We start from the raw sequence: 23,040 nt of genomic DNA, 5'->3' as shown, positions 1-23,040 counted from the left end.
CCTTTTATATTGCTACAAAGTAGGAGCGGCAGTACAATCCACTTAGGGAATAGACCTGCGTGTTCTTAAAAAAGTCATCACTGCAGCTTTCAGATGAGACAAAATTCAAGGAAAGTAATAGGACAGCATGAAATGCTATTTGTAAAGACAGAAATAACTTGTATTTACATGGTACCTTATTATTATGTCCTCAGAGCATCCCAAAGTGGAATAGAATCAATGGATTACTTTTGAAAGGTGACTGTCTTACGTAGACAAATGCACTTGCCAATTTGCACAGAGAAACATTTCAACAGCAAATGAACAACCAGATACTCTGATCTGATGGCACAAATACAGCACTTTATTAAAGTCATCCTAGGGAAGGTATGTGACATTACAAAATAAAAACAAGCCTTTGCCTTCTGTTATTCCCAAAATGAAAGAAAAACCACCTAAAAACATTTTGATTTCAGAAAGGAATACTAACCCTCTATGAATTAAATAAGAAAACAAAAACATCGCTTTTAGGAACAGAAAAAGGCCATTGTGCTTAAAGGGTCTTGCTTTTTTGGCTCTCGACATAATCCAGAAACCCTTTCGCCACCAGCAATATGTCTAGTTGCCTAAACCCATTTATGCTCTCTGTTTCAGTAGCCTGACCCAATAACTTGCCTACTTCTACATATTAGGTAAAAATATTCTGCCTGACCTCCCTTCTTAACTTCCCAATTTGTGACTTGTCTCTCCCAGTACATTAACTCTTCCCTGAAAGGAGAAAATTGCATGCATCAGCTTTGCCTATTCCTCTTAATAATTTTGAAAACTCAATTGTACTTCAGAATGTATATGGTTTATTGCCATAAGGCCTATAGTCAAGTGTAGTGCTAACCACTCATTGCGAATGTAAAAGCTCCCTTCTGTTCTAAGTGCTGAGTGAACTTCCTTACTGTAGTTCTGTGCAGACCCTCTGATTTGAAATGTCTATTTTATGTGACAAAGAGCATCAATTCATGACAAATGAACTGATCTGTCAAATTTCTCTTCTCTTCTACTGATGACAAAGGCACTTGTTGGGTTATGGTCCCACAGGTGCCAGCAGCCCAAAGCTGCTCCTCATCTATGAGCTGAGACACAAAGTTGGCAGTACCGTGGAGTCCCATTATGTCCCTCCCCCTAGCAGCCACATACTTTCCAGCAGTGTTATTGGCCAGTGATGAGGCAGTGACTGATCTCCACCTCACTTAGCCCAAGGAGAGAGGCCAACAGTACTGCCAACAGTTGCCCAGTTCAGGTCTGTGAGGTTGTGAAAGGCACTACATAAATGCTCCTTCTTTCTTTTTCATTCTATCTTACAGTTCCCGCACTGCATCAATTTTAAAATTCTCATCTTTTTCCAAATCCCTCAATGGCCCTGCCCATCCCTATCTACATAACCTTTTCCAGACCTACAATCTCTACAGATCTCTCAGAGATATCTGCACTCCTCCAATTGTGGCCTCTTGCACATCCCCAATTTTAATAACTCGAACATTAGTGACTGTGCTATCAGCTGCTTAGGCTGTAACATATGGAATTCCTTCCCTAAAAACCCTGTCTGCCTCTTTCTCCTCCATTAAGATGCTCCTTAAAACCTACCTCTCTAACAAGATTTTGGTCAGCTGTCCTAATATCTCATGTGACTCGCTGACAAATTTTGTTTGATAACACTTCTGTGAAGCTCCTTAGGAATTGTTACTATATTAAAGGCACTCTATAAATGCATGTTCTTGTACAGTACACTTCTGTGAAGCTCCTTAGGAATTTTTACCATATTAAAGGCACTCTATAAATGCATGTTCTTGTACAGTTGCCGAGATCCTTTGTAGGCCTGATACATTCCTATTGTGTGAACCTCAGTACAGGCACATTGCCTCATGAGCACAGCAGTGCTTCATTTGGGGAGTATTATGTCCCTGGTGAGCTCGACTGAATTCTGTGAATGCTCCTGATTTATGATGTCTGATAATCAATGGCTGTTTTGTATCTGGGCAAAAACTTTCCCACAGATGGGGCATTGTGCACTATATTAACTTGTGACACATCCTGTGGACTGGTGTGCACTACCATGATGATCAGCAGCCTGCCAACAGGCCCCAACGTCAAAAACAACTCACAGCTCACTTGGCAGCTTCACATGCAGCACTTGTGGCAAAATCTGCCTCTCAAGGGTTGGCCTTCACAGCCATCAGCAAAGGTGCAACCAAGAGAAGACATCTCACCTAAATGGATTGCTTGCTGTGTGTCCATCATCTTTGTAGATGGAAGGATGCCAACCAGATTAGACTGTAAAATTTTGTTTAGAAAGCAGTAAATAGTTTTAGATCATATGAAGTGATGGATTGTGCAAAGCATGGGTAGGAAAGTGAGAACTTGAGGCTCAAATAACATTTTACAATGCATAAAACCATGAATAATTTGTGCATTTCCACTATGAATAAATACTGTTACAACATACGTCTGAAAACTCAAATATTTAAAGGGCAAAGAAACAGAACCTTTGATTTCCACAGGCAAGGCCAATCTAATAGTCTCAGCTGCAAGAATAATCTCATGAGCAGGAATGCCTCCATGAAGGTATGCCTAACAGCAGCGTAGGAGTACCTTCACCACATGACTGCAGCAGTAAAGGAGACCACTTACCCTCTCGAGGACAGTTATGGATGGGTAATGAAGATTTGGACCTCAATATTGGTTTAAGTAAAACCCACTGCTCTGATTCACATTAATGTGATGAAGGAGGACATCCGTAATCATTCAGCAGTTTTGTGTGACTGAGACACCTGCTGCCTGCTTCTAAATCACAATTTACTTTTTTCTTCCCTCTGCCCTGTCTTGGAAGCACAAGTCTTAAATTGGGAATAGTTTAAAGGGTGCAAGATTTTAACTTCAGTCTGTGTTGAGCTCATCCTGAGCAGCACTGGAGTGCCTTACAATTGGTCTTGGGAGCATTAGGCTAGGGAGGCGAACACAGGTTAACGCAGCATTTCCACTAATGATCACCTCCCACAGATTCCTGCTAAAAAATGCAAGTCTCATTCAAATAGTTTGTGGGCATTCATGGCCTAAATTTACAGATACCGGATGCCCATTTGGGCCAGATATCGTCAATGGCATGGAATGGTAACTCAGAAACAGCGATGGCAGGAAGAAACATTTGAGCAGGTGAGTTGAGGTACTTACAAAAGAAAAAAGTCTTGCATTTATATAGTGCCAGAAGTCTCAAAGCGCTTTACAGCCGATGGAATACTTTTTGAAATGCAATGCCTGTTGTAATGTAGGAAATGTGAGCACAGCAAGCTCCTGGAGGTAGTAACACGATAATGACCAGATAATCTGTTTTTGTGATGTTGATTGAGGGATAAATGTTGGCCAGGACACAGGGGATAACTTCCTGCTCGTTTTCAAAATGGTGCCATGGAATCCTCTTGGTACACTTGAGGGGGAGACAGGGCCTCCGTTTAATGTTTCATTCAAAAAAAAAGCACCTCCAACAACGCAGCCTCCCTCAGCCTTCACTTTTTTGTGCTCAAGTCCTGGAATGACACTTGAGCCCACAACATTGCAACTCAGAGGTAAGAGTGCTAACAACTGAGCTATGGCAGACACCAATGACAGATTATAGATAGAAGTCCAAGACATGAGAGAGCAAGGTAACTGCATCACTCTCTGGTCTCTGTAGAAATTGCATTGGTCTCTGTATGGACTAACTCCTACAATGGGACAAGCAGCTTTGACACTATTGTTGGCATAGCATCAGTAAATGGCTGACTACTTTAACACCCACAATGTCCTAAGATTCGTGTCTCAATGGCAAGGGCACAGACACCAAAATCAGATAAATAGACTTGAGGCGCCAATCTCAGGGGTTCTGGAAATCGTTGGCAAATGGACAGCTCCAGAAAATTGGATCACTTCTGCCTCCACAATTACAAATTGAGGATATACTTATCTTTGGCAATGGTCTTAACAGAGTGAGCCCAGTCCATTGGGAGCACGTGGTAATAAAAGCACGAAGATTGTTATGAGATTTCACCTCAATACCCAAACCACATTTCTATTATAAATGATCTTGCATTACAGCAATCTTTCAACAGGTTGCCACTTCAGACGAGGTTTTACTGTAAATTGTGACAAGTAAAGCCAATTACACCTTTCACTGGCCACTTGAATAAAAACCTACCAGGAAGATGCTATTTAAAACTGATATTATCATGATGACTGAAACATTTTTTAAAAAATCTGAATTTTCTTAGCACTTAAGAAAATTCTCAAGTACCACCATTTTTTCCATTCCATAACACAATAACACATGAAGGATTTTCTATGCATTGAGATCAACTGATGCACTTCCAACTTTAGGCAACAATACAATTGATCGTAAACACTCCTACATGTTTTAACGGGTGTTTTAAGAACATTTTTCGCAATTTAACTCTGTTGCAATCCATGGGATTTTCGAACCATCAGATGTCCGTAAAATTTATTTGCAGCAAATTTTAAAATCTAATGAATTGAAGTAGAATTGTAGAAAAGCAGAGAGCCAAGCGACCATTCTTTTAGCCAAGTGTGTGTTCTGAAAGAACAGTGACTGCGGCAATCCTCAGGCAGTTACTAAAGAAGATGCAGCTCCCAAAGAATTCAGCAGCAAAAGCATTACTGTACCTTTGGGTTGCTTCCACGAAATTTCTCTCCACATGATGGGCAAAAGTTGGTGGTGTTCATACTCTAAAGCTCAGCACCGGAGGAGTGGTGAACAGGTCAGAGTAGCTCAAGAAACAGCATTTCCATCAGTAACAGTATACAGCACAGTTGCATGACTGTCTCTGGTGTAGGATCCACCCTCTCCAACAAATCAGAGTGGCCCCTTTGTCATATATAGCTATTTAGCTGTGGCATGTAGATCTTTTCCCTAGTACATTATTGCCTGCCGCAAATGCGCTAGGTTGAAACTACACTGGATGCGGTATTGCTATTTTTACACAAGATAGCTGAAATTAGTTGAATTTCCCAATATTCAAATCACAAGTTTGCGAAATGATTCATATTAAAAGCAAACAGTGGTTGCATCAGAAGTGGTTTCCTTTCCTACTCTTCTGAATTTCAAATGTTTTCAAAACATTTGCTATTTTATGCAAATTGAAGTAATGAGACTTACCATATAACTTTTGAAGTGTCTCCTTTCACCAAGTTTCTTATGGTTAGCTAGGAGACAGTTTGTTCTGCATGCAGCTAAGGTAAGACTTCAGAAGGTTCACATTACTGTATCGCTTTACATCAGCATTGTGCTTTGTTGAGTGACAGGAGCTAAGGATCCACTTGTGCCTGTTCTCATTTAGAAATGTTGCAAGGCAAACAATGCAAACACCACAATTCCTGTAAATATCAACTATATCAACTATAGACGAGCGCGTCTACCCTGAGGCACAGTGTGGCTTTCGTGCAGAGAGATCGACTATTGACATGCTGTTCTCCCTTCGTCAGATACAGGAGAAATGCCGTGAACAACAGATGCCCCTCTACATTGCTTTCATTGATCTCACCAAAGCCTTTGACCTCGTCAGCAGACGTGGTCTCTTCAGACTACTAGAAAAGATCGGATGTCCACCAAAGCTACTAAGTATCATCACCTCATTCCATGACAATATGAAAGGCACAATTCAACATGGTGGCTCCTCATCAGAGCCCTTTCCTATCCTGAGTGGTGTGAAACAGGGCTGTGTTCTCGCACCCACACTTTTTGGGATTTTCTTCTCCCTGCTGCTTTCACATGCGTTCAAATCCTCTGAAGAAGGAATTTTCCTCCACACAAGATCAGGGGGCAGGTTGTTCAACCTTGCCCGTCTAAGAGCGAAGTCCAAAGTACGGAAAGTCCTCATCAGAGAACTCCTCTTTGCTGACGATGCTGCTTTAACATCTCACACTGAAGAATGCCTGCAGAGTCTCATCGACAGGTTTGCGTCTGCCTGCAATGAATTTGGCCTAACCATCAGCCTCAAGAAAACGAACATCATGGGGCAGGATGTCAGAAATGCTCCATCCATCAATATTGGCGACCACGCTCTGGAAGTGGTTCAAGAGTTCACCTACCTAGGCTCAATTATCACCAGTAACCTGTCTCTAGATGCAGAAATCAACAAGCGCATGGGTAAGGCTTCCACTGCTATGTTCAGACTGGCCAAGAGAGTGTGGGAAAATGGCGCACTGACACGGAACACAAAAGTCCGAGTGTATCAGGCCTGTGTCCTCAGTACCTTGCTCTACGGCAGCGAGGCCTGGACAACGTATGCCAGCCAAGAGCGACGTCTCAATTCATTCCATCTTCGCTGCCTTCGGAGAATACTTGGCATCAGGTGGCAGGACTATATCTCCAACACAGAAGTCCTTGAAGCGGCCAACATCCCCAGCTTATACACACTACTGAGTCAGCGGCGCTTGAGATGGCTTGGCCATGTGAGCCGCATGGAAGATGGCAGGATCCCCAAAGACACATTGTACAGCGAGCTCGCCACTGGTATCAGACCCACCGGCCGTCCATGTCTCCGTTATAAAGACGTCTGCAAACGCGACATGAAATCGTGTGACATTGATCACAAGTCGTGGGAGTCAGTTGCCAGCATCCGCCAGAGCTGGCGGGCAGCCATAAAGACAGGGCTAAATTGTGGCGAGTCGAAGAGACTTAGTAGTTGGCAGGAAAAAAGACAGAGGCGCAAGGGGAGAGCCAACTGTGCAACAGCCCCAACAAACAAATTTCTCTGCAGCACCTGTGGAAGAGCCTGTCACTCCAGAATTGGCCTTTATAGCCACTCCAGGCGCTGCTTCACAAACCACTGACCACCTCCAGGCGCGTATCCATTGTCTCTCGAGATAAGGAGGCCCAAAAGAAGAAGAATCTTTAGGACTCTACTTTCCATTAATAGTCCATATTGAACAATGAATATAGAATAAAATCAACAGCCAGGAAAATGTTTTAAGGGAGCAATATACACAAGAGGTTCAGATAATGCTGAATATATCCAAGGTATCTCAAAATCCCAGACCTCTCGGACAGCATGAGCCACTTCTTGAACTGCTGCATTCCATGTGGTGTAGGCACACCCACAGTGTTGTTAGGAAGGGAGTTCCAGGATGTTGACCAACGACAATGAAGGAACAGCGATATAGTTCTAAGTCAGGATGGTGTGTGGCTTGGAGGGGAACTTGTGATGTTCCCATGCGTCTTCTGTCCTTGTTCTTCTAGGTAGAAGTTACAGGTTTGGACGTGGCTGTCGAATGAGGCTTGATGAGTTGCTGCTGTGCATCTTGGAGATGGTACACACTGCTGCCACTGTGTGTCAGTGGTGGAGGAAGTGAATGTTTAAGGTGCTGGATGGGGTGCCAATCAAGTCGGCGGCTTTGTCCTGGATAGCGTTGAGCTCCATAAGTGTTGTTGGAGATGCACTCGTCCAGGCAAGTGGAAAGCAACCTATCACACTCCTGACTTGTGCCTTATAGATGGTGGACAGGATTTGAGGAGTCAGGAGATAAGTTACTCGCGGCAAAATTCCCAGCCTCTGACCTGCTCTTGTAGCCACAGTATAGATATGGCTGGTCAAGTTAAGTTACTGGTCATTGGTAACCCCCAGGATATTGATAGTCAGGGTTCAGCAATGGTAATGCCGTTGAGCGACAAGGGGAGATGGTTAGATTCTCTCTTGTTGGAGATAACCATTGCCTAGCACATGTGTGGTGCGAATGTTACTTGCCATTTAACAGCCAAGCCTGAAAGTTCTTCAGGTCTTGCTACATGCTGGCACAGACTGCTTCAGTATCTGGGGAGTTGCAAATAGTACTGAACACGGCAATCATCAGCAAATATCCCCACTTCTGACCTTATGATGGAAGGAAAGTCATTAACAAAGCAGCTGAAGATGGCTGAGCCTAGGACGTTACCATGAAGAATTCTGCAACAATACCCTGGGACTGAGATTACAGGCCTCCAACAACCACAACCATCTTCCTGTGTGCTAGGTATGACTCCAACTAGTGGAGAGTTTTCCCTCAATTCCCACTGACTTCAATTTTGCGAGGGCTCCTTGATGCCACACTCAGTCAAATGCTGTCTTGACGTTATATGGCAGTTAGTCTCACCTCCGGAATTCAGCTGTTTAGTCCATTTTTGGACCAAGGCTATAATGAGGTCTGGACCCGGGCGGCTCTGGCGGAACCCAAACTGAGCATTGGGAAGCAGGTTATTGCTGAGTAGGTGCCGCTTGATAGTGCTGTCAATGATACCTTCCATTGCTGCTGTTGATTGAGAGTAGACTGACGGACTGATAATTGGCTGGATTGTATCTGCCTTGCTTTTTGTGGACAGGACATACCTGAGCAATTTTCCACTTTTTTTGAGTAAATATAATCCCACTCATTATTATTTTAAAAAATTTAAATTGCGCCTATTTGAGCTTTCACATATATGCTAATGATACCCAGCTCTATCTCCCCATCGCCACCAGCATGCCCTCGAATCACTCAGTAGCGATCCCATTGCTTCTCCAACATCCATTTTTGGGTTGACCTTCAGTTCTTCCTGCTGAACATCAGGAAAACTCTGCACAGTCACAAACTCTGCATCCTCACCATTGACTGCAACCCCCCTCCCTGGCCATTTTCGCAGGCTGAATCAGACTGTTTGCAACCTCTGCGTCATCTTCAAGCCTGAGCTAAACACCTGACCCAATCACAAAATCTCCATCACAAAAAACAGCTACTTCTACTTTTGTAACATTATCCACTGCCCCTACCTCAGACCACCTACCACTAAAACCCTCATCCATGCTTTTGTCAACTCCAGTCTCGAGTACTTCAATTCTCTTCTGGTTGGCCTCCCATTCTACACCATTCATAAATTTCAGCTCATCCAAATCTTTGCTGCTATATCTTAACCCACACCCAGTCCAGCTGCCCTTCCTGACCAATATTTTCTCCTGGACTCCCAATGCCTCAGATTAAAAACTCTTATTCTATGTTTAAATCACTCTAGGGCCTTGCAACATCATCCAGTGTTATAAAATGCCGCAGAATTCTCCATTTCATCTTGTGTACCTCCCTGTAGTCCACCACTAGTGGCCATGCACTAAACCATTGAGGCCGCATACTCTTTTAAACTATACTGTGCCAAGTAAAATACAAAACTCTTTTTATTTGTACACAACTTTACACAATATGATTGTTACAGAAGATTATTCAAACATTTACTTGAAGAAGTGTATTTTGAGTCAGATGGTTGAGAAGGCACACCAGGAGACCTTTGGACTTGCAGCTCTAATCTCAGCTCTTGCCCAGAGCAGGATTTCTGACAGCTTCATTACTGCCTGTGAGTCTATTATTTGAGATAGCGAGACTCCGTTTATACCACTCATGCCTCCAGTCAGAAGGTTGTCAGCTCAAAGCCCCGGCCTGGAGCAATGCAATACTGAGGCAGAGCTACATTGTTCAAGGTCCCATACTTCAATTGAGACATTAAACTGAGGTTTAGCTTGCCTTATTTAAGTGGATGTTAAAAACTCCAAAACACTATTCAAAGAACAACAAGAGGATTGTCTGAGATAGCATTCCTTCCTCATCTACTACCACCAAAAACAGACTGCCTGGTCATTAATCATAATTGATTGAGAGATTTTGCTTTGTGCAAAATAACTTCTTCATTGTCTAAGTAACAATAGTCACTGCATTATAAAGTAATTCACTGTATATGAAATGCTTTGAGATGTTTCTGAGAAATGTGATATAAGTACTGCATAAATGTTACCCCCCTCTCCATCCCAACTACATGAACCATCAGTGACAGTAACCCATAGTATGAAATGTTCCAACCTCTCATGTGAGAATGGTATGGATACTGAAGGGGAAGAGAAGAATAGATAGAAGAAAAAGACGCAATTAAACATTTCTGAAACTGTTAAATAGGAGGCACACGATGAGGATGACTGGATAAATGTCTCCAGCTGCCCAAACTAGTCACTAGTTCCATTCATTGCCTAATTATTGTAGCAGGCAAGTCATTAACACAGCTTCTAATTATACAGTGAATGTGATATAGATAAATAAGTGACCCAGTTTTTACCCACCAAATCTCTTTGCCTCTTTTCTGAAGGCGCTGACTTCTTGCTCGGCTTTGGTTCGATGTGGATTTGCAGCACTCTGATACCTTACCCCTGCTCAGACAGTAAGTACCAACTACTTATTCAACTACAGAAAGCATCATAGTTAGCAAGAATCACTGGATAAAGCTCAAGGGGTTGGAACTTTGAATTATTTGCCAACTCACATCTAACCTACCTAACAAGTTCAATTGTGTCCCTCCTGAAGCAGCTCCAGGGGACACCAGGGATCAGATCTTGTACCTTCCTGTACTTCTCAGCTCCTTGGGCAGTAAATTTGCTAACTGAGCAGAAGTTTTTTAAAAAATATTGGACTATTACACATCATCACACAGCTAAAATGCATGGAAGCTTTTATATTCGTGTTTTTCAGTTAGCTGTGTGTTTCAATTTCAATTCTGTTAACAGTTGATGGGACAGTCAGCACTTTCCAAACAGAAGCATCTTGCCACTGGAGTGAAACATGGGCTTCTGTGAAATTCAGTGTCATACTGCACATTTAGCATTAGTCTCTTACAAAATATTGCAGAGACAAACATTTTGTAACTCAAGCATTGGAATGACAATTTGATTATTTGTGTGAACTCTACATCAGTTTCTGTTCAGCAAAAAAAGGACAGTGGCATAGTAATATCCGCTTCACTTACAGTACACACAACATTAGGAACTAACTAGTAAGAAAAACTGGAAATCTGACATAAAAAATAATAAATGCTGGAAACACACCATAGGTCTCAAAATCTGAATATAGAAGAGACAGCTTAACCCTTTGTCAGAACAATTCTGGTGGAAGGCCCATCTATCATTTTCAGAATAGTTGAACCCCATTCACATTGTTCACAGGTGAAGCACAGCTATGACATCATATATGGTTGGCATCTACGAAAGATGATGGACACGCAGCAAACAATCCATTTAGGTGGGCTGTCTTCTCTTGGTGCTGATGGCTGTGAAAGCAAGTTCTGCTACAATTCTTCACGTACAGTTCTGCTGCACATGAAGCTGCCAAGTGATGCTGTGAGTTGTTGTTTTTGACACTGGTGCCTGTCGTAGCAAGTGGTCATCATGGTAGTGCACACCAGTCCTCAGGATGTGTCGCCATTTCCCTCTTTTGCCTGTTAGTGACTCTCAGGTGCGATAGTCAATATTTAGATCCTTTAGGTCACGCTTGCAAGCATCCTTGAAGCGGAGCTTTGGGGGCCCTACTGGTCATCTGGCTCCGGCTACCTCACCATACAGAAGGTCCCTGAGTATGCAACTGTCTTCTCATATATAATATAACATTTCAGGTGCCGACTCATTATCAGAACCTAAATGATCTCCACCCAAAATTTTAGCCTGTTAAACCAGCATGGTATAGTTCCTGCACAGTCCATTTTAATTTCAGATTTTCATGTTGTGGCAGTTTTTCTTTGTATCCATATGAAGTTTATTTTACTTGGATTTAGAAAGCTGTTACAATATTTATTCATTTACTTAAGTACATCATTCACAAAAAGCCTTGAAAATACACACACAAAAAAAAGATAAGCACCATATAAATTTGTATTCTAGGTTTCTGCTGCTCAAGGGTTTCCTGTTTCCACCCACTGGGAAATTTTCCAATGGAAGGTCCCATTGTGAACAATTCATTCCCTTTCTGCAATAATTAAATCTTTCACACTAAAAGAATAGCCCTCAGAAAGAAAGGATTAAATGCTGAATAAAAACAAGAAATGCTGGAAATACTCAGCAGTTCTGGCAGCATCTGTGGGGAGAGAAGCAGAGTCAACGTTTCAGGTCAATGACCCTCATCAGAACCTCTTTCCTCAAAAAGGGAAATCCAGTGTGTAATTATTTTGGGAGCACGATTATTTTGAATATTAAACTGTGCTGATGCAGGCAATTACTGTAAATTTGAAGTTCATGTACCTATTTTTTTCCTTCAAGGATAAACCTTTGACAAAATCACAACTGTTTAGGCCAAGAATGGATAGCAAACAAGCTCAGGGAAGTGAAGAAGCTTTTTCTGATGGGTTACCTAGATTCTCTTCTATGCAAACACCCTCTGACACACACATAGACCTGATTTTGTTTTAAACTCTTAAAACACCTTCAGTGTCTATGTTATCATTTCACTTCTACTGTTCTCTGCAGGGATGAAATGCAGAGAAATTGCACATATAAAGAATCATAGTTAAAACTTTGTAAAATTGCTCGCCAAAAACATCTTTTCATTTTACAACCCTAAGGGCACAAGTGTAAACTACTGAGAGTGTGGGAAATGGCTGTCACGAACACAGAATAAAATAAATTCAATCAAATTTTCCCTCCACTACTCAAAATATACTTCCTCTATTCCAGAGATTTACAGCAGTAGCTTGAAGTTTTAAAAAAAATATACTGATGATAATCTGGTTTTACCGCATTGATGTGAAAAGCAAGAGCGTTAACTGTATCCAGGTGACAATGATCTGCTGTTGGTGGCACCACCTCATTGCCTGGCATGGCTAATTGATCCAAAAGCCACTTCTCTTCCTCTGTCTTTCCCCTTTTTCTACTTCATGCCAGCTCGAGGAGGGTTCTTTGTGGAGATGAGATCAGCGCAGGAAGCCTGTGAACTGCTCTGCTCACGGCCTGTCAGAGTGTCTACGCTGTTCTTTCAACGTATCACTTAGCATGGAATGAAATAAAATAGAACAAGCTGCTTTGAACTTGATTTATCTATTATCTTCAAGGGTTGGCCAGTAACTTCAAATGAACACGAAGGTTGATGTTTTATGTATTTGATTTGTTTTGTAAAAGCTGCACATCATTCAAGACAACAGCAGCAGTGTTTTGTAACAATTAATGCTTTGAGACGAACATCTGCATTTCTCTGAGCTTCCCCCAGCGTTCCACTCCCCTATCAAATCCAGCTTCACTTTAGTGGTTCAGACCAAGAGCCTGCAATATGGAATGTCTCTTTCACTCTTGGGGGCTGCACTACTTAGACTTCTGTACAGATGGATGCAAAGTTTGCTCACAGAAATAGCTGCAGCACATACGTTAACAAAACAAGGATGGTATGGGGTTTCTGTGTCAGGGCAGAATTTAAAAGAAGCATTCAGTAGACTTGGAATTAAAAGGTAAATTGTTTTAATGTTCTGATCAGGTAATTCAATCACCTAAATGGATTGCACATATTTGGTTCATTGCTGATCGTGACATTCATTGATGTAGTCATCTTCAGTCCTTTCCCGAGTTTACATATCTGATATAGAAAAAATCCATTCTACCATCAAAGATTTAAACTAGCAAAAATAAGGACAATAACTTCATCAACAAAAGTATTATCCTCTGCCCTATCACTCATTTAAATCTTTGACAATAGAATGGATAGTTTTCTGTATCATAATTATTCACTCCCAACAAGTAGCATAAGATCTGAAATATTCCATTTACAAAATCACCCTTTATCATTTAATACTGTAGATCAGTGATTTGTCAAATCCCAGCACCTGCATTGAATTTCTAAGTCCAAGTCATTGTTGTCAATTAGAAACAGTAATGGCCCTAACACCAAGGTACACCACGCAGCACTTTTCTCCACCCAACCTTGATACGGCTGCTGCAACAAATAGCCCTTGTTTTCTACCCTTTTGCAAACTTCTTCAGCATTCATGAGTTACGTCCTGAATCCCCTTGTTTTAAGATTAACAGTTCCCATTGGTGGAAGGATTGAGAACCAGAGGGCACAGATTTAAGGTAATTGACAAAAGTAATGGCGACATGAGGAAAAACTTTTTCATGCAGCAAGTGGTTAGGATCTGGAATGCACTGCCTGAGTGAGGTGGAGGTTGGTTCAATTCAAGGGGGAATTGACTATCTGAAAAGAATGAATGTGCAAGGCTGCAGGGAGAAGGCAGGGGAATGGCACTAGGTGAATTACTCCTTCAGAAAGCCAGCACACACAACAGGCCGAATGGCCTCCTTCTGTGCTGTAACCATTCTATGATTCAATAACTGCTAGCCTTTTATGCGGAACCTTTCCAAAAGTCTTTTGGAAGTTTAAGTACATAATGTGGCTTTACCACAGTATTTGCAAGCTGTCACTTCTGCAAATATATCAAGGAGGTTGGTCAGGCAGGAACATCCCCTTCTAAAGTCATTTGACTGCTGTTTACTAGGTTGTCATTATATAACTAACCCTCAAGATTACTCTAGATAATCAGGTCCATTAACCTATTTATACAGAATTAAAGAAAGACTGATGGGGCTGTGGTTGTGTCTGTCAATTTTATCTGAATATAAGCACTACATTAGCCTGTTTCCAATGTACCAACTCCTGAATATTCAGTGACTCCCTCAAAGATTGTCACTGCTTCACAAATCACTTTCCTAGTTTCTCTCATCACGCTGGAATAAATACTATCTGACCAACTTTGCCTTTATGCCCTTTTTTTTTTAAAAGAAGAAACTTACTGTATTCATCCTAACTCGGGCTACTGTTCAAAACAGATCCAGCTGCTTTCTGAAATCTGATCGAGTTTCTTTGGGTCCTCCAAACAAGTATTAAGGACCTTAGGCATTCTCTTCTATTGATCTTCTTTCAACACAAATACAGTATGCTTGCCATTTTAAGTCAGGCAAAGTGAGATGTTAGCACAGAACACAAATGTGGAATGGGGGCAGCAGTTGAAAGCACTCTACTTTAAAAGGTTGGGGCGGGGGGGGGGGGGGGGTGGAGTCAAATCAGCATGGATCTTAGGCCTGACTGCTACCCAGTTAGACCTACTGCCACCCACATAACCATAGATCAACATGAGTCAGATACAGGAGAGGAGAATTTTAGAAGAAAAATATAAAAGCAAAAATTGAGCAAGCCAGAAATTGCATGAAAGCAAAATATTGTGGATAACTTTCACTGCAAGCTCAAATTCAATGTGAGTACAAAAAAATTGCAACAACCAGTTTAGTACAAATGGTGCAGTCACTTACTCAGCTACTTAATCCTATCAGATAACAGATTAAAAACTTACAATTTTTCCCCCCAGGGGACAAGTGCTGTGAACATAATAATATGCATCAGACATATACATCTAAGGTGTGAAGGACGATTAAGGAAATTAACACCATTTAGAAGAGGTGGCGGGTGTGGGGTGGGGGGAATATAGGAAGCCAACAAATACATTAGATGTAAAGAGATAGCCTGTGGTAGAACCGAAAAGTAAAAGGAAAGACTATGATTAAGAAATAGCCAGAGTTATTGACTTGGGAAATAAACTACCTAGTGCACTAAACTCTAGCTCAACTGACAGATTCAAGAGAAAATGGAATCAATTTCTTTCTTCTCTTTCATGGGATGTGGGCATCGCTGACGAGGCCAGTATTTGTTGTCCATCCTTAATTGCCCTCGAGAAGGTGGCGCTCTGCCGCTTTCTTGACCCACTGCAGTCTATCTGGTGCGGGTAATCCAAAAGTGCTGTAAGGAAGGGAGTTCCAGAATTTTGATCCTACGACAGTAAAGAAACGGCTCATAACCTCCCTGCTCCTATATTCTGTGCCTCAGCTAAGAAACGCAAGTATCCCATATGCCTTCCTAACCACCTTATCTACCTGTGCTGCTGTCTTCAGTGATCTATGGACAAGTACACAAAGTTCCTCTGACCCTCTGTACTTCCTAGTGCTCCCATTATATATTCCCTTGCCTTATTAGTCCTCCCACAATACCTCACCTCACACTTCTCAGGATTAAATTCCAGTTGCCACTGCTCTGCCCATCTTACCATCTATATTGCCCTGTAATCTAAGGCTTTCCTACTCACTATTTACGACACCACCAATTTTCGTACCTCCTATATTCACATCTAAATCATTAATGTACACTGTAAACAGCAAGGATCCCAGCACCGATCTCTGCGATACAACACTGGTCACAGGCTTCCAATCGCAAAAACAAACCTCGACCATCACCCTCTGCCTCCTGCCACGAAGCCAATTTTGGATCCAATTTGCCAAATTGCCCTGGATCCCATGGGCTCTTACCTTCTTACCCAATATCCCATGCGGGACCTTATCAAAAGCCTTACTGAAGTCCATGTGGACTACATCAACTGCTTTACCCTCATCTACACATCTAGTCACCTCCTCGAAAAATTCAATCAAGTTTGTTAGACATGATCTCCCCCTGACAAAGCCATGCTGACTATCCTTGATTAATCCCTGCCGCTCCAAGTGGAGATTAATCCTGTCCCTCAGACTCACTGGCCTGTAATTACCTGGTTTATCCCTGCTACCCTTCTTGAATAATGGTACCACATCAATGCTAACCCCCAGGATGTTGATAGTGCGGGGATTCGGCGATGGTAATGCTATTGAATGTCATGGGGAGTTGGTTAGATTCTCTCTTGTTGGAGATGGTCATTGCCTGGCACTTGTGTGGCGCGAATGTTATTTGCCACGTAGCAACCAAGCCTGAAAGTTGTCCAGATCTGACTGCATACGGACACGGACTGCTTCAGCATCTGAGAAGTTGCGAATGGTACTGAACAATGTGCAATCATCAGCAAACATCCTCATTTCTGGCCTTATGATGGAGGGAAGGTCATTGATGAAGTAGCTGAAGATAATTGGGCCTAGGACACTACCCTGAAGAACTCCTGCAGCAATATCCTGGTGCTGAAATGATACAAAAGTGCGAAGGGATATGGATTATAGGGTAGGAAAATGTTAACAGGAAACAGGCCTTGGTTAGTGAAGCAAATGGAATAAACTGAGGGACATTGCTCATTTGGATAGGTTTGTGTTCTTAACTCAGACTGAGCTGGTCAAATACTGATTTTTGTTTTAATTTGTTACTGGCTACATTCAAACTAAAATAAAAGTAAAATACTGCAGATGCTGGAAATCTGAAATAAAACCAGAAAGTGCTGGAAATACTCAGCAGGTCAGGCAGCATCTGTGGAGACAGAAACAGAGTTAACCTTTTAGGTCTATGACCTTACATCAGAACTTCATCAGAAGAAGTTCTAATCAAAAGGTCACAGGCCTGAAACATCAACTCGGTTTCTCTCTCCACAGATGCTGCCAGACCTGCTGAGTATTTCGGGCACTTTATTATTATTACATTCAAACTAACATGCCCTTCGACACAATCCTCACCATCAAACTTGGCCCACAAAATCCCCTACCTCCACAACATCTGATGGGGAAGTGGCCACTGACGGCTTGCCCAAGCAACCATTCTTCATGCTCCAGACAAATGCTACCAAGCCTTTTAAGTGCAGAAGCCATCACAGCTGAACCCACTTCTACCCTTACCTTACCTCTGCATATGCACACTTTTCTGTCAAGGGCCACTTGAAAATGATGCACTTATCATTGTTATCTCTTCACCCCCACCCCACCCCCATTAAATGGAAAAGCATAGTGGAGACAGGGAATTCACCACATGGGGAATCTCAGCATAAAGTCAATGCCTTGCAGAATTCCACAGTGCTGCATCTGCACACTGCTCAATTGGAGCTGATCTTTTCTAGTTTCTTGAACTGACAATAGAGCAATTAAAGACAGACTTAAAATGCAGATGCTCACAAAAATAGCAGAGCTACGTTAACACAAGAAAGGAGGAAACAAGAATGAAGTTCTACTAACTAGAATCTGAAATAAACTCATAAAAATTGCTAACTTCCACATTTATTGGTCTGTCATGAGACACCAGGCTACTGCACAGTGCAGATGATACCATATACACACAAATAAAAAAAGACTGCAAGAATTCCATTCACACGTCATGAAACAAGATTTACGGAAGTAATTTTATATGCCAAAAGGCAAAAAAGTTAGAGTCATCATTCTCCACAATTGCTCCTTCAATTTTTTTTCAGGTGTAGGTATAATAGCTAAAGAGTATACATATTTCTGCTGTCCTCCTAAAGGCACTAATTCACGGTGTAGATTCACAGGCTGGAGCAATTCACTTATGCTTTGTTCAAGTAATCACTATTCATGACAGCAAGTGTTAGCAGGCCATGGAAAGCCTTCCAGCCAAGCCCAAACAAGACTAGGTACTTCCCACTAAGGTCACTGGATTGATATCAGGAGTGGGTTGATTTTTCCCCTTCTTAGGCCAGACACTAAGGACAAGTCTACTTCTTCACTCAGATCAGGATTGAATCTGTTGCTGTCCTGCTCTGCAATCAAGTTATTACCAACTGGGGGAGCTTGAGGGCAAAGTACAAAAAGTTTTTTTTTAAAAGTTCTTCCTTCATTTTTTGTGAGATTACAAGTTCTGGCCAGGTATTACAATACCAATAAGCTGTACCCCAGAATGTGAAACTGAGCTCACATCATATAAGCAAAGCATGAAATCCCAGTATCACCCACTCATTAGCAGCAGATGCAGAATAAAAGCCAGGTGCATTCCAAAAGGGAAGAGAGAAAAAAATAGGATCAAACTACATCATCCCATGCTCACACCTCATCCAGGAACCTCAGTTACAGTCTGGCATTCACCTAGGAAGGGGTTGCCAGCCTGCCTTCTCTGCTTGGGAATCAAATGCGGTCGACAAATAAAGAGCGGGAAGGAAAAATGAAAATAATACTCAAGTTTTCAAGACAATGAGTTTTCAGAAACACATGATTTGTGAATTCACACCTCCATGCTAAATATGCTGGGATCCAATATTGAGACCTGTAGTAACCTATAAGCAATAGCACACAAACAAAGCATTTCTGAAACTGAACCCTGCAGAGCAACCACAAATACCTTCACGTCAAGAAGGTGGCATCATTTTTAAATCAGCTACTGTCAAGAATCACAAAGACTTGCAAATTTTGCACCTTTTACGACCACAGAACATCTCAAAGCTCTTTACAGCCAATGAAGTTCTTTTGAAATGCAGTCACTGTTGCAATGTAGGAAATCCAACAGCCAATCTGCACATAACAAGCTCCCAAAAACAGAAAAGTGACAATGACCAGATAATCTGTTTTCGTAATGTTGATTGAAGGATAAATATTGGCCATGACAATGGGGATAATTCCTTTGCTCTTCTTCAAAATAGTGCCATGGGATCTTTTACATCCACCTGAGGGAGAAGACGGGGACTTGAATTAATGTCTCTTCCGAAAGACGGCACCTCCCACTATGCAGCACTGTCAGCTTTGATTTTTGTGCTCATGTCCTGAAGTGGGACTAGAACCTACAACATTCTGATTCAGAGGTGAATGTGCTACCAAATGAGCCACGGTTGACACCTAAACAATGGGTTATTTGGGCAGGGCACAGGTGAGTTGCTCTAATATATGAAACTACACAGCATGTATGCATGCAACAAGAATGTTTTGATTTGAGACAGCTGTCAAGCACTGCTACTATAAGTAAAATCTAACAGTGTGCACCATTGGATTACAAACTGGAATTATAAATAAAATGTTGCGTTTTCTTGCAATTACTTGGCTGTATAGTGTTTATAGCAATTCAGCACAGCAGTGCCTCATCAGACCCCTTTCCTATCCTGAGTGCGTGAAACAGGGCTGTGTTCTCACACCTACACGGCTTGGGATCTTCTTCTCCCTGCTGCTCCCACATGCATTCAAGTCTTCAGAAGAAGGAATTTTCCTCCACACAAGATCAGATGGCAGGTTGTTCAACCTTGTCCAACTAAGAGCGAAGACCAAAGTACGGAAGGGTCCTCATCAGGGAACTCCTCTTTGCTGACGATGCTGCACTAACATCCCATACAGAAGAGTGTCTGCAGAGGCTCATCGACAGAATTGCGGCTGCCTGCAATGAATTTGGCCTAACCATCAGCCTCAAGAAAATGAACATCATGGGACAGGACGTCAGAAATGCTCCATCCATCAAAATCGGCGACCACGCTCTGGAAGTGGTTCAAGAGTTCACCTACCTAGGCGCAACTATCACCAGTAACCTGTCTCTCGATGCAGAAATCAACAAGCACATGGGAAAGGCGTCCGCTGCGATGTCCAGACTGGCCAAGAGGGTGTGGGAAAATGGTGCACTGACACGGAACACAAATGTCCAAGTGTATCAAGCCTGTGTCCTCAGTACCTTGCTCTATGGCAGCGAGGCCTGGACAAGGTATGTCAGCCACTACCTCTGGAGAGTCCTTGGCATCAGGTGGCAGGACCGTATCTCCAACGCAGAAGTTCTCGAGGCGGCCAACATCCCCAGCATATGCACCCTACTGAGCCAGCGGCGCTTGAGATGGCATGGCGATGTGAGCTGCATGGAAGATGGCAGGATCCCCAAGGACACATTGTACAGCAAGCTCGTCACTGGTATTAGACCTACCGGCCGTCCATGTCTCCACTTTAAAGACGTCTGCAAACACGACATGAAGTCCTGTGATATTGATCACAAGTCGTGAGAGTCAGTTGCCAGTGATCGCCAGAGCTGGCGGACAGCCATAAAGATGGGGCTAATCAGTGGCGAGTCGAAGAGACTTAGCAGTTGGCAGCAAAAAAGACAGAAGCGCAAGGAGAGAGCCAACTGTGTAACAGCCCCGACAACCAATTTTATCTGCAGCGCCTTTGGAAGAGTTTGTCACTCTAGCATTGGCCTTTATAGCCACTCCAGGCGCTGCTTCACAAACCACTGACCACCTCCAGGCGCTTAGCCATTGTCTCTCGAGACAAGGAGGCCAAAGAAAGAACTTGGCAGGATGATTTACATGATCCACTAACCTTATGGTTGTACAAACACATGGCACAAAACTTGTTTCCAAAGTTGCTATGTCAAACAATTAGACAGCCAGGGCACAATTAAAAAGGCAAGGAAAACTAATAATAGGAAAACATTATCACTATTTTGAAAGTGATAACAAATATGCCTCAGTGAACCTAAAGCACATGAAGCTCGGGCTTAAAAACAGTTCAAAATGCTTTCTTATGTTAACTAGGACATCAATGTGTGGTTCAATTGGGTGAATAAGAAAAAGGTACAACTCTGAAATACAAATAAAAAACAACGGAAACGCAGGTCCATCAGCATCTATAAAAAGAAAAGACAGGTTATTGTTCCGGTTGAAGAGCCTTTGCCCGACATTAACTTGCCTCTTCTACACAAAGGTTAACTGACCAAATCAAAAGCAAAATACTGCGGATGTTGAAAATCTGAAATACCAACAGAAAATTCTGGAAATACTCATGGGTCTGGCAGCATCTGTGGAGAAAACAGAGTTTGCATTTCAGGTCGATGACCTTTCATCAAATCACTGGCCTGAAATGATAATTCTGTTAATCTCGCCAGAGATGACGCCAGACAAGGATATCTCGCATTTTCTGTTGTCGCTTCTGACTGTCTAAATGTTGTGCACTTCCAGCATTTTATTTTCATTTCTCAGATTTGAATATTACCTTGTAAATCATTTAAAGCTACCCACAATATTTTATTTCGCTACTTATCAGTAACCCACCTTAGCAACTGAAGGTTTAATTAGAGGACACCAGTTCCCTAATGCCTTTCATCTTTCAATCACTCCAGTTATAACTTAGAAGCTGTCAGCTCCTAATACTGAATATCAGCAAAACGACTGGTGCCACATCACGATGCTGCTTTAACATCTCACACTGAGGAGTGCCTGCAGAGTCTCATCGACAGGTTTGCGGCTGCCTGCAATGAATTTTGCCTAACCATCAGCCTCAAGAAAACGAACATCATGGGGCAGGACGTCAGAAATGCTCCATCCATCAATATTGGCGACCACGCTCTGGAAGTGGTTCAAGAGTTCACCTACCTAGGCTCAACTATCACCAGTAACCTGTCTCTAGATGCAGAAATCAACAAGCGCATGGGAAAGGCTTCCACTGCTATGTCCAGACTGGCCAAGAGAGTGTGGGAAAATGGCGCACTGACACGGAACACAAAAGTCCGAGTGTATCAGGCCTGTGTCCTCAGTACCTTGCTCTATGGCAGCGAGGCCTGGACAACGTATGCCAGCCAAGAGCGACGGCTCAATTCATTCCATCTTCGCTGCCTTCGGAGAATACTTGGCATCAGGTGGCAGGACTATATCTCCAACACAGAAGTCCTTAAAGCGGCCAACACCCCCAGCTTATACACACTACTGAGTCAGCGGCGCTTGAGATGGCTTGGCCATGTGAGCCGCATGGAAGATGGCAGGATCCCCAAAGACACATTGTACAGCGAGCTCGCCACTGGTATCAGACCCACCGGCCGTCCATGTCTCTGCTATAAAGACGTCTGCAAACGCGACATGAAATCGTGTGACATTGATCACAAGTCGTGGGAGTCAGTTGCCAGCATTCGCCAGAGCTGGCGGGCAGCCATAAAGACAGGGCTAAATTGTGGCGAGTCGAAGAGACTTAGTAGTTGGCAGGAAAAAAGACAGAGGCGCAAGGGGAGAGCCAACTGTGCAACAGCCCCGACAAACAAATTTCTCTGCAGCACCTGTGGAAGAGCCTGTCACTCCAGAATTGGCCTTTATAGCCACTCCAGGCGCTGCTTCACAAACCACTGACCACCTCCAGGCGCGTATCCATTGTCTCTCGAGATAAGGAGGCCCAAAAGAAAGAAAGAAAGAAGACATCACAGCACTGCCCAACTGTTGTAAAATTCAGCAGTTAAAACTCAACCATTTTGCTTTAGATTTTCACTGGGACCTGATGACGTGATTTTAAAAAAGTATGTACTAATAATGGCTTAAACCGACAGCTGTTTTATTCTAGTGCAGTCATTACTGTGTTAAGGTTAATAATATTCACAGCAGGCCTAGGACCAAAGTGGAAAATCACCCACAAGCAAAATGCTTCCTCTTTATTTGAATAATGACATTGATATTGAACATGTTTCTGATTTCAGCAGTAAGGCAGACTAGACTGAGCAAAAACCAAAACTTTAATACAGTATATTTTTGAGGCACTAGAATTGAAA

The 23,040-nt window shown here is 42.6% G+C and overlaps 1 protein-coding gene across 7 annotated transcripts in view; it reads right to left on the bottom strand.

The window, feature by feature from the left end:
• The window catches only part of tmcc2 (transmembrane and coiled-coil domain family 2), a 156,747-nt gene that overhangs the window by 20,695 nt on the left and 113,012 nt on the right, over nt 1-23,040 (bottom strand). Inside the window, exon 1 of one of the 7 annotated variants that reach the window (XM_068057457.1) lies at nt 12,564-12,775. The exons of 5 other annotated variants lie outside the window; for them this stretch is intronic. In XM_068057457.1, the coding sequence (XP_067913558.1) occupies nt 12,564-12,647 (84 nt within the window). In that variant the 5' untranslated portion in view covers nt 12,648-12,775. Of the gene's footprint in view, nt 1-4,683; nt 4,940-12,563; nt 12,776-23,040 lie in introns of those variants that run through there. One more of the 7 variants, XM_068057459.1, reaches the window with a different exon arrangement.

Source organism: Heterodontus francisci, chromosome 25 (assembly GCF_036365525.1).
Source record: "Heterodontus francisci isolate sHetFra1 chromosome 25, sHetFra1.hap1, whole genome shotgun sequence".
NCBI classification, from domain to species: domain Eukaryota; kingdom Metazoa; phylum Chordata; class Chondrichthyes; order Heterodontiformes; family Heterodontidae; genus Heterodontus; species Heterodontus francisci.
The sequence above is the reverse complement of the archived record's forward strand: the minus strand, read 5'-3'. Positions and strand labels throughout refer to the sequence as shown.